This window comes from Macrobrachium nipponense, chromosome 1, assembly GCF_015104395.2.
Source record: "Macrobrachium nipponense isolate FS-2020 chromosome 1, ASM1510439v2, whole genome shotgun sequence".
NCBI lineage: Eukaryota > Metazoa > Arthropoda > Malacostraca > Decapoda > Palaemonidae > Macrobrachium > Macrobrachium nipponense.
Window position 1 is genome coordinate 76,914,397 of NC_087200.1, and position 15,690 is coordinate 76,930,086.

The following is a 15,690-nucleotide window of genomic DNA, read 5'->3' on the forward strand; positions in this document are numbered from 1 at the left end:
TCCCTTGGATGTTATTATTTTGTATACATACCTTTTTCTCTAAATTATAGTATTGTAGATTTGATTTTTGGTTTTATTGAGACCCTCTTGTATTTTCTTCAATCTTGTGCTATTTCTCTGGTACTATTTCACGCAGCGACATGAACTGAGCCCAGAGAAGAGGAGAAGAGAGGGGAAGGAAGAGGAGAGGAAAGAAGGAGAAAGGAGGAAGGGGGACCCCAGAGGGAGAAATGTTGTGGAAAAAAGAAAAAAGGAGAAAAAGGAGGGAAAAGGAAAAGAAAGAGGGGAAAAAGGATTTTTTTTTTTGACGTAGGAAAAATCTATTTCTGGGCGATGGGTTCGTGTCGCCCAGTGAAATCCCACCACTGCCCTGCCCTGCCGCCCAAGATTGCCTGCTAACTTCAGGATGGCCACCAGAGGCGCGGTGATCGGCGTGGCGTGGGGTGTAGTGGTAGTAGTTGCCGCCTCAACCTGTGGATCGGCTCTCTCGTTTGGGAATTTTGATATAGAAGAATTCTAAATGGCAAGAAGTTCGTGGTAGTGGTCTCACTCGCCCCAGTTACCATACCGACACCCTTCTTTTATTCTGGGTGAGCGAGTCAGTTATACTGACATCTTCTTTGATTTGTTTTATCTCTGGTATTTGTTAGCTCATTTACCTTAGAAATAATAAACTAAAGGATTATTTCACTGGGCGACACGAACCCATCGCCCAGAAATAGATTTTTCCTACGTCAAAATCCTTTTTCTCTTCATATTGAAACAAATTGAAGTCTCTAGAACAATATTTCGATTTATGGTGAATTTTTGAAAAAAAAACTTCTTCCTTCCCTCTCCTTCCCTCCTCGCGCCGATTCGCGGCCGCAAATCTCCGAAATGCGTACGTTACATTATCCTAATATTTGCTCCTTTTCATATTAGGCTTTTTATAGAGTTTCATATATGAAAATGTGTGCAAATTCATGAAAAATACAACAAAAAATCATTGAAGGTTGTAGCTTTTCTCATCTTCGAAATATTTGCATACAAATCACGATAATTAGGAAAAAAACTACCTACTGTCAACTTTGACTCAACCGAAATGGTTGAAAAACGTAATTGTAAGCTAAAACTCTTACGGTCTAGTAATATTCAGTCATATCTCCTCATTTTGAAAAAAATTCGAAGTCTCTAGAACAATATTTCGATATATGGTGAATTTTTGAAAAAAAACATTTTCCTTCCCTCCGCGCGCCGATTCACTGCCGCAAATCTCCTAAATGCGTACGTCGCATTATCCTAATATTTGCTCCTTTTCATATTAGGCTTTTTATAGAGTTTCATATATGAAAATGTGCGAAATTCATGAACAATACAACAAAAAATAATTGAAGGTTGTAGCTTTTCTCATTTTCAAAATATTTGCATACAAATCACGATAATTAGGAAAAAAAACTACGTACGGTCAACTTTGACTCAACCGAAATGGTCAAAAAACGTAATTGTAAGCTAAAACTCTTATGGTCTAGTAATATTCAGTCATTTCTCTTCATTTTGAAACAAATTCGAAGTCTCTAGAACAATATTTCGATTTATGGTGAATTTTTGAAAAAAACTTTCCTTCCCTCCGCGCGCCGATTCGTGGCCGCAAATCTCCAAAATGCGTACGTCACATTATCCTAATATTTGCTCCTTTTCATATTAGGCTTTTTATAGAGTTTCATATATGAAAATGTGCGCAAATTCATGAACAATACAACAAAAAATAATGGAAGGTTGTAGCTTTTCTCCTTTTCAAAATATTTGCATACAAAATATGATAATTATAAAAAAAACTACCTACTGTCAACTTTGACTCAACCGAAATGGTCGAAAAACGTAATTTTAAGGTAAACTCTTACGGTCTAGTAATATTCAGTCATTTCTCTTCATTTTGAAACAAATTCGAAGTCTCTAGAACAATATTTCGATTTATTGTGAATTTTTGAAAAAAACTTTTTCCTTCCCTCCGCTCGCTGATCCGCGGCCGCAAGTCTCCAAAATGCGTACGTCACATTATCCTAATATTTGCACCTTTTTATATTGGGCATTTTATAGAGTTTAATATATGAAAATGTGCGCAAATTCATGAAGAATACAACAAAAAATATTTGAAGGTTGTAGCTTTTCTAATTTTTGAAATATTTGCATATAAAAAATATATATAAAAATTTTGACATTCGATCAACTTTAACTGGTCCGAAATGGTCAAAATCTGCAATTCTAATCTAAAACTCTTACAGTATCGTAATATTCAATCATTTGTCTTCTTTTTGAAACAAATTGGAAGTCTCTAGAACAATATTTAGATTTACGGTGAATTTTTTTTTAAATCATTTTTTTACATCCACGCGTAACGAATTCATGCATCATTTTGTGATAATAATTTTTGTGTTGCTTTTATCGTTTTGCAATGTGTTATATATCAAAATGGTCGCAATTTAGTGTACAATACAACGAAAAAAAAGTAACTCGTTAGCTTCAACCATTTTTTGCACAGCGTGATTTGAATACAATTATGTATGAATTTTTTTTTTTTTTGCTACCATATATCGCATTATTTACATATGATAATGATATTTTTTTCATTTTTGATGATTGCATACTAAACTTCATGCAATGACAAAAAAAGGGGGCCAATAATGAACTCTTAATCTTGAAAACTAAGCGCGCCGTGATTTTTTGAAAAAATTATTTTTTCCGCTTCCGTGCTCACTCCAGACCAGCTCCGGCATACGGGAGAGGTTTTGATTTTTACGGCTCCGGCGTAAGAGGGTTAAGCGCCACTGTCTAAAGAATTTAGAAGCCCTTAAATTTCCAGCTATTGCGGCAGAGAGCATAGTATCCCCTGAATTATGAATTACTCCTTCTCCCCCCACCCCCCTGATACTCTCTCCTTCCTACCTGCCTCGCTCGTACTCTCCACTATACCTCTCTCCTTTGGGTTGAGAGGGCCTGAGCGTCGTCATCCTGCCACCGAAGATTGTACATAGAATTAATTTTGTCCACAACTATTTTGTAGACAACGCTGTACATATCCTGTGAATGTAGTATTGCCTGATATATCTTATGTAGTGCAATCAGGTTTTTTCTAATTTTAAGTCTTAGTCTAAGGAGTAAAAGTAAATTTAAATTTAAAAATGAATATAGCGTAAATATTAATTAAGTAAATTTAAGTTAAAATGAACCTTCGGTTTCATTGACTCCTTCCTGACAATTATAAATAAGACTTATGAGGCTTGGACAGGCATTCTCTAGTAACTTTTCACCAGCGAACACAGGTCAAACCCAGAAAAGGGATTTTGACGAAGGAAGAATATATTTCTGGGAGAAGACCTGTGTCGCCCGGTGAACCCAGCCCTTTCTATTGGTTTCCCATCCCTATACCAATCCAAGCCAAAGAACGGGTCTAATCCAGGATTGATAGGGGCGCTCGGGTCGTGGTGGAGCAGTGGTGGTGGCGGCGAGAGAGGAAGTGTTGCCGATGGAAAGGCCCATATCTAGAGGGGGATTTTGGAAAGGGAATCTCTAATTGGCAGAAGACCTGTGAATATTGGCTTCCTCTCGCCTTGTACGAGGGTAGTAACCTCAGCATACCATGCTAGCTTTTTTCTCTATTATATTTAGAACCTATTTATACTAGAAAAGGCATAAGCAGGAACCTTTTCACCGGGCAACACAGGTCTTCCCACAGAAATAGATTTTTCCTTCGTGAAAATCCCTTTAATGGGTAAGTCCCATAATTAAAATTGACATTTCTATAATAAAATAAAGTTTTAATTATACTTACCCAGTAAATATATAATCAGAGGCCCCCTTCTGACCCCTGGCATGGTCTTTTCTTTTTAAAGGCATGAAACAAACTGAGCTCTTTGTCAGGTGGTACCTCTTCTTTCCCCAAAAGTAGGTGGGGTCATTTTTACTTTGTCAAAACAAAACAGAAAATTAGCGCAATCTGCAAATTTGGAATTTAACTACTGGGCGAGTGAAACTCTAGCTATATAATTACTGGGTAAGTATAATTAAAACTTTTTTTTATTATAAAAATGTCATTTTGTTAACTCAAAGACGGCAACATGATGTCAATGAGACAGTGTGAAACTGATACAGAACTTCTAGATAGAAATGCTGCATTCTCTACTCAGATGCTGTGTCGTTTTGATTTTTAGCATTTTCCATTAAATTTTTTAAGAATTTGTGTAACCTACACCCAAAATAAGTGAAAGTTAGAGATGTTGAATTTGTGAAGGTTGATGTGGGTATAGTACAAGTGATGACTATCAAGCAAAAATTTAAAACTAAAATTTTTCCCTTCTTAAGGGGGCATACCCCTTATATATAGAAATAATGCCCCAATTTTTATGAAATTTTTATGTTATACATATATATAAGGTGATGTTCCAGAAAAAAATTCAGAGTGATCGGATGATTATTTTGGATTTTATTGAAGAAATTTAAAAAAAATTAAAAATGTAACTACTCCATTTTAAGAGCTATTGCAATGCAGCTTCATACAGAGAAAGTATATCATGGTAGGAAAAAAACGTTAGGAACAGTTTATCAATTTTTCCTCTTTTTTGGGGGGGATGAGGGGCAATGGGAGATTTTCCCCCCAATTTTGTTAATTTGGTTATCACGGGTTCCTCGTCAACCTAAAAAAAAATCTAGCCCCAGCAAAATATTCATGTCTTTCCTTTTCCAATGGTATATATAATTTTAAAACTGGCCCAAAAATAAAAAAGTAGCTCGCACTTGAAGTGCAAAAAAGTGAAAACTGAGATAAACGGCTGTAACGGTCAATAAGTTTTTTTTTTTTTTTTTTTTTTTGTTTTTTTTTTTTTTTTTTTTTTTTTGGGGGGGGGGAACTTATCTTTGAGCAAAAACATGTTACAAATAAAAGTTTGATACTCACTAGTGCTGAGTTCAGACTGCCTTTCCTTCTTTCTAATAGTTCTTAGTGTTTTTTTTGCTTGGTTTCTGGCTCAGTCCCTCCCCCCCCCCCACACAAAAAAAAAGAAGGGGGTATTATTTGCTCAGGTATCATCAAGTACCACTTGACTCTGTCACTTGGTTTGAAACCAATTTAGTAAAAGTTTATATCTACCAGGTTTATATTCTTGACTCATTTTGAGTGTTTTTTTACTCGTATGGTTTTTTGACCTTTGGAGTTTGTTTTTCAAGCCTTTTTATTTCTTGGATACGAAGAACTTTTTCTTTACTTTCACTTGTGCCAAACAGATATGTTAGTAAGTTGAACTTCTCATAGCCGAAGTTGTGTTCAATTGTTGTTACTTGTGCACCAAAAAGCACTCTATTTAGGCCAAAAAACTTTGTTTTTGGGCACTTCTGCCAAAGTACCCCATTAGGGTTTTGCATGAACCCTTTCAAACATAGCTGGAGAGGTGATGGGCATGAAAGGTCCTGGAATACTCCCTTTACATATTCATACAATGCCGGTGGAAGTTTAGTCAGCAAAATCATCTGATCTTTATGAGATGGTGGTCTCCTTCCATGTGCAATGGCCCGCTGGTAAAAACACCATGACAAAGTCCCTCTGGGGCACAAGCTATGACGTTCTCTCCGATTGTCTGATGACGTGTGATGGTAAAAGGTGGCCATTATTGCAAGTCTCATTGTTTCCACATCAGTGCCGATATTGCCTTTTAATTTCATTTCCATAAAATGATTGAAATTTTTCAATTGTGGTCTTTGTGAGCTTGTCTCATCCTGCTAATAAACTTTTCTTCACTATCTTGCCTGACTTTTAAGTATACAGTTCACTTGCAGTTTTCTTTGCTTTCTCAAGCCTGCTACCCATACATTTATGCACATGATTTATCCTTTCCAATTTTTTTACTTAATGGTCATCATATGATCCTCTACCTTCATTCAATTCACACACAGTTGTGTATGCCTAAGAATCACCATCCCCCCACAAATTTTATGTATCTGAACCCATAATTTTCTGACTAGGACCACAAATGTCTCGCTTCCTCAGCTTCCATAGCACCTGCTAGGCCATCAAAATTCTTATTGCACCTGTGCTTCTTCTCTTCCTTTCTCTCACAGATTTTGGAATAATTGCTTAGCACAATCACATCTATGATAGCATCCAAATACACTTCTGTCACAAAACCAACACCTACATGGGACTTTTGGCCCTGAGCAAGCCAAGTCCCATCAAAGGAAACGTCAATGTTTATCATACCATTTTCATCACTCTCAGTTAATCCTTTCTCTATATAATATTTCTTTATGAACTCTTGTGCCTTCTTTTGATATGTATCCATATGCATTTTCATTTTCTTATACAAAAAGCAGCAATGTCTTGAATATGACGTCGCTGAAATAGGGTCCTTACCTATAAATCCACTTCTTTTCACTAGCCGAGTTTGTCTGACACCAGAAATCAAAGAATTACATATTTCCTCGAGATTTATCTCACTAAATTGATGGTGAAGAGATTTTCCATAGCTACTTATTCGCTTTGCTGTGGAATTATCCGCAAACATATACGATTGGCACTTCATAACAATATCAGTATCCCACCTATTGGCAATGACATCCATCTGAAGTTTACTCCTACAATTCCCTACCTTGCATCTATTATTCGACTCTATTTTCTCTAACTGAGATCTAGATATAATGAACTTGTCATCATGTACTCCCTTTTCATCATCCTTTATTACTTTCACCAATTGTGAGCATAATTGTGAAGGTGAAAGAGCCTCAGCTGATTGTGCAGCACACGACGCCAAGGCATTGGGGGCGGGGCTCTCAGCTGTCAAAACAGAGCCTCGTGATGTTGTTGTCGGTGGTGGTGGTGATGGTGGTGGGACAGTGCTGGAGACATCTGCCAACAATGGCGGTGGCAGTGGTGTCACTGCCACATCAACATCTCCACTGTTGCTACTCAAACCTTCGACCCTCTGTCTCTTTTTAGCAAAATTTGCTAAACAGGCCACAGATGCGCAGTTCTGTTTCGACATTTTGTCTCACTTTCACTCTGGTACACATATTAAAGTATGTAGATTGTATTTAGAGTTACAGGATGTAAAAAAAACAGCAAAAAACACCGCAAATAGCGAAGAAAATGCTCAGAGTAAAGAGCAGTGTACCTGGCCCTTTTCAAGTGTGGGGCACACTGACTCATTCTGGCTCTCTGCTGCAGCAGTGCTGCCTTGCTCAGACCACACACCCGCCAAGGAATCAGCCATTGTTGGTGCCAGATGTAGGAGATTAGGTGATATAAAAATCAAAATAATTAATAAATTAGGCAGAAAAAGGAAAAAATACAATAGACATTAGGAACCAAATGTCATCCCTCCCTCACTGTGTGGGGAGGGCCAGGGCCAAACCCCATCAATTTTAATATTTTGAAAAATGCTTTGACCACGTGATAACGTAGTTGTTGCTCATGTCTTACGGCCGTTTAACCAGTTTTTGAAAACTAAAAAATATTCATAAAAAATTAAAGTGGAAGCCCCCTTAAAAAGTTCAAATATAACTATTGTTTATCTGTATGCTCCAGTGCAATGCCCCTACTTTGTAAAACCAAAATTTCAGAAGTTAAATCATTTAAAAGACAATAAAACTGAAATTATTCCTTGTGTCTTTTGAACACAGTAAATGTCTCAAATTCTAGTTGCTTACAATTTATTGATGTGAATAGAAAACATTAGAATCAGTAAGTGATGGAAGTTTGCAAATAGTGATATCTCCTTAATTGCATAGTTTTGAACATTTCACATTGGCAGTCATCTAGGGTACATACTCTGCAAGCAGATGAATACAGGAAGAGGTGTCACAAGATGGACTGAACTCAATTATTGTGAGATGTATAATGACTTTGTGGCTCTGGAAACTGTAGAATGTAGAAATCAAAGTAGTGAAGAATGTACTGAATGAAATAGTAACTGTTACCAACTTAGGTATTTATCATCAATTGAATACCCACTCCCTCCCCTTCCATTAAATGTTTATTCCTCTTGTTTTAAAGTAAGGACTTATACTGACTTAAGAGTAGAATCTCTTGGACCTTACCTTGTTTGAGGGGAGGTCTCTTGCCATTTAGTGTAATATGACCACTTTCAATTTATGCAGATATTTTTTGTTAAAGAAATTTCCAAAATTATTTTGTAATTATTAGGCTGTTTATTCACATAGTCATAGAATGTCAATTAGAATCATTTTAGTGAAAGTATGTTTAGTTAGAATTATTTTAGTCCATTATGGCTCATTTAGTTCCTTTCCTTTTTTGTCAAACAGAACATCAAAGTGCAACAACTCTAGACTTGGTTGGTGAACAAGTATGGGGAGGAGCTTTGTACTTAGCAGACTTCATACTTCACAAACCAGATATATTTGCAGGGAAGCATGTCTTGGAGTTAGCTGCTGGTGTAGGCCTAACAGCCATTGTAGCAGCCATGTTTGCTAAACAGGTTACAGTCACAGGTAAGGCTTATCCTTTGTGTGCTTTTTTAACATTTTTTTTTACCTCGCCATTCCTTTCCATTCATTTTTGCTATATTATGGGCTAGTAAATACCTTAACTCAGGCTGGGTAAACTTTGAGGTTGGCCAATTTAAAGGAAAAACACATCAATAGAAAGAAAATATGCAAATGCACAAGGTATAAGAAAAAAAATCCCAAAAAACTTTCCCTACCTTTTACCAGAAGTTGAAAATGACTTTTTATGTAAGTAAATTACCAAGTAATTGCATAGCTATGGTTCCCTAACCTACAGCAGCTTAAGAATTAAAAATTTGCTCTGTAGCACCTCTTCTTTTGTGTGTGGAAACAAACTAGCAGAGAGCTAAATTTGTTCTCTGCCAGCCTCCGACCAACATCAGCAGTTTGTGCACAGCTACTTCATTGAATTTCAGATGGTTGTTTGCCAATACGTACTTGGTGAAAGATTCAAAGTTTGATGTTGTGGTTTGCTTCCATCAGTGACGATTGCTAATTATGGTCAGTTTAGTATTTTTTCCAACTTAACAATGTCAGATTCTAGTTCTTCTAGTACAGTAGTACCTCGAGATACGAAGGCTCAACTTACGAAAGCCAAAAAGTGCGAAAAATTTTACTGCTCTACATACGAAAAAGTTTTCAAGATACGAAAGGTTTCTGAAAGTCCGAGATTCGCCCGATAACAATTTTGAAACTCGCGCCGCACGCCGCCATTTTAGTGCTAGTAGACTCGCCACCATCCTCCTGCTCTCCTATTGGTTCCTGATGCTAGCCAAGCCATGAGATCCTTCTCTCTGATTGGACAGCATCCCTCCCATCATGCATCTTCTATACGTACGCGCTGGCATCCCTTAGCTCGGCCACTCCGCACCCGAAACTTTACCGTACGCAATCGGCATTCGTTCGCTCCATGGATTTCGTTTAGTAACGTAAATTCGTTAGTGATTTCGTTGCAGTACATATTATCGTGTTGTGCGAAGACTGTATATTGTGTAACTTTACGTAAATTAACGTAGTCATGGGTCCCAAGAAAGTTGAAATTCACGGAAAGAAGCGCATGCTCTCTTTGGAGACAAAGATGGAGATCATAAAGAAGTACGAAGCTGGTATGCGATTGAGTGTGATCGCAAAGGAATACGGCCGTAATCCGTCGACAATAGGCACCATCCTTAAACAGAAGGATGCCATCAAAGCAACTACACCGTCGAAGGGCATCACTATTTTGTCCAGCAAGAGGAGCCATGTGCACGACGAGATGGAACGGCTGCTCCTCATCTGGATAAAAGACAAAGAAATCGCTGGCGATACAGTAACGGAGACAGCAATCGCTCACAAGGCCAGTGCTATTTTCGGCGATTTGATTGCGCAGGCGGAAGACGAGGGAGGGGAAGGGACTTCAACGCCAACCCCAGAGTTCAAGGCTTCGCATGGCTGGTTTCGAGAAATTTTGTAAACGGACTGGCATCCATTCGGTGGTGCGTCATGGGGAGTCTGCCAGCTCGGACACGAAAGCGGCCGAAGCCTTTAAAAAGACGTTCGACGAGATGATGACCAAGGAAGGCTACAGTTCTCAGCAAGTCTTCAACTGTGATGAGACTGGCCTTTTTTGGAAAAAAATGCCTCGTCGGACATACATCACGGAGGAAGAGAAGAAGCTACCCGGGCATAAGCCTATGAAAGACAGGCTTACGCTCGCACTTTGTTCGAACGCCAGTGGGGATTGCAAGGTGAAGCCCCTACTGGTGTATCACTCCGAGACTCCTCGAGCCTTCAAGGCCCACAAAGTATTGAAGGAGAAGCTTCCAGTGATGTGGAGGACTAATGCAAAAGCCTGGGTAACGAGGCTTTTGTTCACGGAGTGGGTAAATCTGTGTTTCGGCCCGACTGTGAAGAGTTTTTTGGAAGAGAAGCGCCTCCCCCTGAAATGTCTGCTGGTGTTGGACAATGCCCCTCCCCACCCTCCTGGCCTCGAGGAAGATATCCTAGCGGAGTATTCCTTCGTTAAGATTCTTTTTCTTCCGTTTACGGAATTTATCAAACCACCCCCGAGAAGCCTTGAAGTCTGGGGTTGCCGTCGATGTCCCTTCTCCTCCGTCATTTTTGGCTTGGGCAATCAAATCGCTGAAAATAGCGCTGGCCTTCTGGCAGATTGCCGTCTCAGTTATCATATCGCCAGCGATTTCTTTGTCCTCAATCCATAGAAGAAGCAGCCTCTCCATCTCATCATGCAAGTGGCTCCTCTTGTTGGACAAAATAGTCACACCCTTGGAAGGTGTAGCTGCTTTGATGGCTTCCTTCTGCTTAAGGATGGTGCCTATCATCGACGGATATCGGCCGTATTCCTTAGCGATCACACTGAAGCACATGCCAGCTTGATACTTCTTGATAATGTCCATTTTTATCTCCATAGAAAGCATCCTCTTCTTTCCGTGAACTTCAGCAACTTTCTTGGGACCTATGACTATACTGTACGTAATTTAGTTACATATGTAGTATACTAATTAAGTTCTCACACAACACGATAAAGTAGTACAACGAAATCACTTAACACGAATTTACGTTAACAAACTAAATCGTATATGTGAACAAACGAATTCCGTGTGCATACAATAACGCTGGTGCGAAGCAATGGCTGAAGAAGAACGCCTTTACATAGAGCACAATGGGAGAGATGCTGACCAATAGGAGAGCAGGATCTCATGGCGGTGACTAGCATCAGGAACCAATGGGAGAGTGGGAGGATGGTGGCAAGTCTACTCAGTTAGCTGCACACAAGTTTTAAAATTGTTCTCGGCGGTATGGGTGAATCTCGGGACTTTACAGCAACAACTTTTCGTAACCTGAATTATTTTCGTATGTAGAGCCAAAAAAATCTTCGTATTTGCTTTTGTAACTTGAATTTTTCGTAAGCTGGGACTTTCGTATGTCGAGGTACTACTGTACTTAAAATTAACTTGTTAAGAAATTCACAGTCTCGTGAAAGCAAATTGTTAAAAAATCCACAATTATATATTGAAATATATTTCTATGTAAAAATATATAAAACAAAGATGAGGAACACAGTTCAGGTGTTCGAAAGTCTTTGTTTTATTTATTTTTACATAGAAATATATTTTTATATATAATTGTGGATTTTTTAACAAAAAGGAATTTATTTATAAGTTATTCTTATAACAGTCTTATGACAACTCCTTTAGTAATGTGAACAGGTCACAACAATATAAACAGTTCAAATTGATTAGTATTCTCTTCATCTGTAAAATTAGCAACACTCTCCTGCTAAAGAACATGTACTTAAAATCTAGCATCTAGTTAATTACTATATAACACATTGCATCCAATATTATTCCAGGAATGAATTAAATTTTATGCACTCCGTAAGACAATCTTGTCCATTACCAGTAAAGTTTGGATCTCAAGATGTTAATTTAATTCATCTTAAGAAAATTACACCTACTACATTTTTGTAATATCACCAAGTCAGTCCTTGGTTAAAAATTAATTTCTTGTCAGGTACTTACTACTATATTTTACTGTTCAGTCTCCAGAGTCTTTGCTAAATGCACTTTCAAAACAATGCTGCCAAACATTATGGTGGGGTGGGGTGATCCCTCTAACTACAGGCAGTCCCCGGGTTACGACGGCTCCAGCTTACGACGTTCCGAGGTTACGACGGCTCCGGCTTACGACGTTCCGAGGTTACGACGCTTTTTCTTAAATATTCATTGAAAAATCCGCCCTGGGTTACGACATTTGTTGCGACGTTATGACGCTGACGCTTCCGACGCTCCGAGTTAACGACGCTTTTAAAAAACGCATACTATGATAAAAATCCTTTATAGTTTAGCACAGTATATTAATAAAAATAAGTTTCTGGTTAGATTACAACAAAAATTTTGAGGTTATGATGATTTTCGACACTTTATGTCGTATTTTTCAAATTTTTTTAGTGACGCCTCATATGCGGAACTAGTTTCCGAGCGAATGAATACTAGCTTGCGATGTGCAAAGTTTATAACAGTCCAGAAGTGCAAATGATGAATAAATCATTGCTTGCTTCCAGTAATAATAACAAAACTAAGTTTCTGGTTAGATTACAACGCAAATTCCAAGTATCCAAAGAGAGATATTATCCAGTAATTTGATCAGAGAGAGAGAGAGAGAGAGAGGCGTCTTCCGACGCTCCGAGTTAACGACACTTTTAAAAAACGCATACTATGATAAAAATCCTTTATAGTTTAGCACAGTATATTAATAAAAATAAGTTTCTGGTTAGATTACAACAAAAATTTTGAGGTTATGATGATTTTCGACACTTTTTATGTCGTATTTTTCTAATTTTTTTAGTGACGCCTCATATGCGGAACTAGTTTCCGAGCGAATGAATACTAGCTTGCGATGCGCAGAGTTTATAACAATCCAAAAACGCAAATGATGAAAAAATCATTGCTTGCTTCCAGTAATAATAACAAAACTAAGTTTCTGGTTAGATTACAACGCAAATTCCAAGTATCCAAAAAGAGACATTATCCAGTAATTTGATCAGAGAGAGAGAGAGAGAGAGAGAGAGAGAGAGAGAGAGACAGGGAAAGATGAGAGATGACGAGAGAGAGAGAGAGAGAGAGGTCTTGGCAACAGTGGTCTTGGGGATTGACGTAACGTTTATTTTCTGAACAGATAGGACAGAGAAGTGTTCGTTTCATTAAACAGCCTCTGACTCATGCCAGTAAATGTTTTGTTGATACTAATATATAAGCCTATTTAAAGATACGTTTACTTTAATTAGTCTATATGATACGTAAATAGTAATCAACTGTTCTTGTAGCCCTCAAGATTTGGCAAAATCACTCCAGGTTATACATAAAACTTCAAGAATGTAGTGTCACCAGAGGATTACAATAGTTTTTACCTTCAAGAACCAGCATTTTTTGATGAAAATAACTCCAGGTTGTACATAAAACTACAGGAAATAACATGTAGTGTAATCAAAGGATTACAAGTAAGGTTTTTATAACTTTTTATTAGTTTAAGACATTTTTCCAACGTCGTTCCGGCTTACGACGATTTTCGGGTTACGACGCGTCTTAAGAACAGAACCCCCGTCGTAACCCGGGGACTGCCTGTATATCAGACCTGCAGTGAGAAAGAACTCCATTAATCCTAACAAAAGTGTGTTCAAAAACTGTCATAAAATAGATTTTACATATTTTATTAAGTAAAAATATTGATAAGTTTTTGTCATACATAAACATGGTCCAATATAGGGCCACCACAACAGTATGGTCAGTGTTTGTCAGATTATATCAGCTTGGTATGTCAGGAAAGCCATTTACATTTGCTAAGCCTATTTATGATTAATGTTTTCTGGAATTATGTAGGTAATATTCTTTAGGTGACATGGCAACAAACTGTAAAAACTGGAATAAGACTAAATACAAGTATATACAGTAATCATCTGCATAAAGTTGGCCTTCTTGTTATTTATAGTGCTAACCATTCCTGTTCAGAATATCTTACTTGTTCACTCAAACTTTTCTCAACTTTCCTCAAATCAATAAAAATGAGGTACAGAACTGTACAGAGGTCTTCTCTAAGACCTCTGTTTGACATTTGTAATTGTTTGGCACCAAAATTTGGGTAAACTTTCTCTTGATTTTGTTGCAAGTTCCTCTTCCTTCTTACCCAAAAATTGCTACTGTATATTGAGTACAAGATATTCATAAAACAACTAATTAATTCATACTCCAATTAAAACTGCAATACAAAATTATACACGGTTTGCATCCTTCACGCCTACAATTGAAAATGAAACAACACATATAATCCTTTATATGATAAAGTCCTGAAGAGTAACATATCACAGCTAATTAATTAAGGATGTAAATTATATAGTGAATGCAACAGAGAGGGTACTTAACAATGATATTATGGATTCAGTCATTTTATTTATAATTTGATAATGATAGGTAACAAAAAATATTAGTTTTATTACTCATACCTTTGCCATAACAGTTTATAAATTCTGACAGGTCTTAAGCTCAGTGTACAGTGCTTTAAAGGTTACGATGAGTCACATTTTTAGACTCAGGATGTTCACCAAAGACTTTGTTCTCATAGCAGATGATAATTTAAGGAGGATAATGTTGATGTGGAGAGAGATTTCAAAAGAAAGAGGTGAAAAGTAAAAGGCAGAAAACAGTGCGGTTGGGCTCACGAGGAAACTTCAGCGAACCTTTAGTACCATGCATGTGTCACATGGGGCACGCTGCAGTGGTGTTTGCACCCTACAGTAAACTACAGAAATTTCTATTAACTTTGGAGCTGGGTTTGAGCACCAGTAGTTCACATTACTATGAACATTTGTATACATTTTGATTGAAAATAGTAACAATGTAAAAATACTTTGTTAATATTCACAATTATGTTTTTGTAATACTGTAACATTCAGAATAACTATACTGTATGTATACGTATGGTTGAGAACTCCCATTTTCAACAAATAAATTACATTATAACAATATAATTGTGGATGATGTTTTTTTATATATACAAAAATAGCAATTGAAAAGTAATGCTCCTTTACTTTGCTGCTTTAATAATTTTGTATTGTCGTAAATCTTACCTGTACCATAGTGAAATTTTAAGTTCCTGAAAGTTTATTTCGATTATCATACAGAAAGTGTTTAGATTTATTGGTCTGGTGGAACCCCCTACTACTATTACTACTGTACTACGTAAATGTTGCATGCAGTTTTCTTAATTAATGTTTTTTTCTATTTCAGACATTGACCGTGGTGACATATTGAAGCTCATCAGTCGTAATCTCAATAGAAATGCACACTTATTGTCAGCTGATACTGAAGTGAAAGAAATTAACTTCACTAATCACCAGACTATAGATGTCATGGAAGAGCATTTAAAAAATGTCTCTGTAATTATTGTTGCTGATGGTATGTTTACATGTCTCTGTAATTATTGTTGCTGATGGTATGTTTACATGATAAAACAATTTTTGGGATTTCAGTTTTTGTATTTTCATTCTTATGCTCTTTAAACTAGAGTAGGTGTGTGTATTATCTGCCAGAATCATTTTACTAAAATTATGATCTCACCAGTAAATAATATGCTGGTAAGAGCAACAAATTTCATTCCTAATAGTTAGTGACTTATGTGAATTACATACAGCGGTTATCTATTATACTC

General features: G+C 37.2%; 1 protein-coding gene across 8 annotated transcripts in view; it reads left to right on the forward strand.

Annotated features, from left to right (window-relative positions):
* The window catches only part of LOC135219389 (methyltransferase-like protein 22), a 603,918-nt gene that overhangs the window by 539,890 nt on the left and 48,338 nt on the right, over positions 1-15,690 (forward strand). For all 8 annotated transcript variants that reach the window (XM_064256120.1, XM_064256125.1, XM_064256126.1 and 5 more), the window contains 2 exons: positions 8,287-8,472; positions 15,270-15,437. In XM_064256120.1, coding sequence (XP_064112190.1) covers positions 8,287-8,472; positions 15,270-15,437 — 354 coding nt within the window. The remainder of the gene's footprint in view (positions 1-8,286; positions 8,473-15,269; positions 15,438-15,690) is intronic.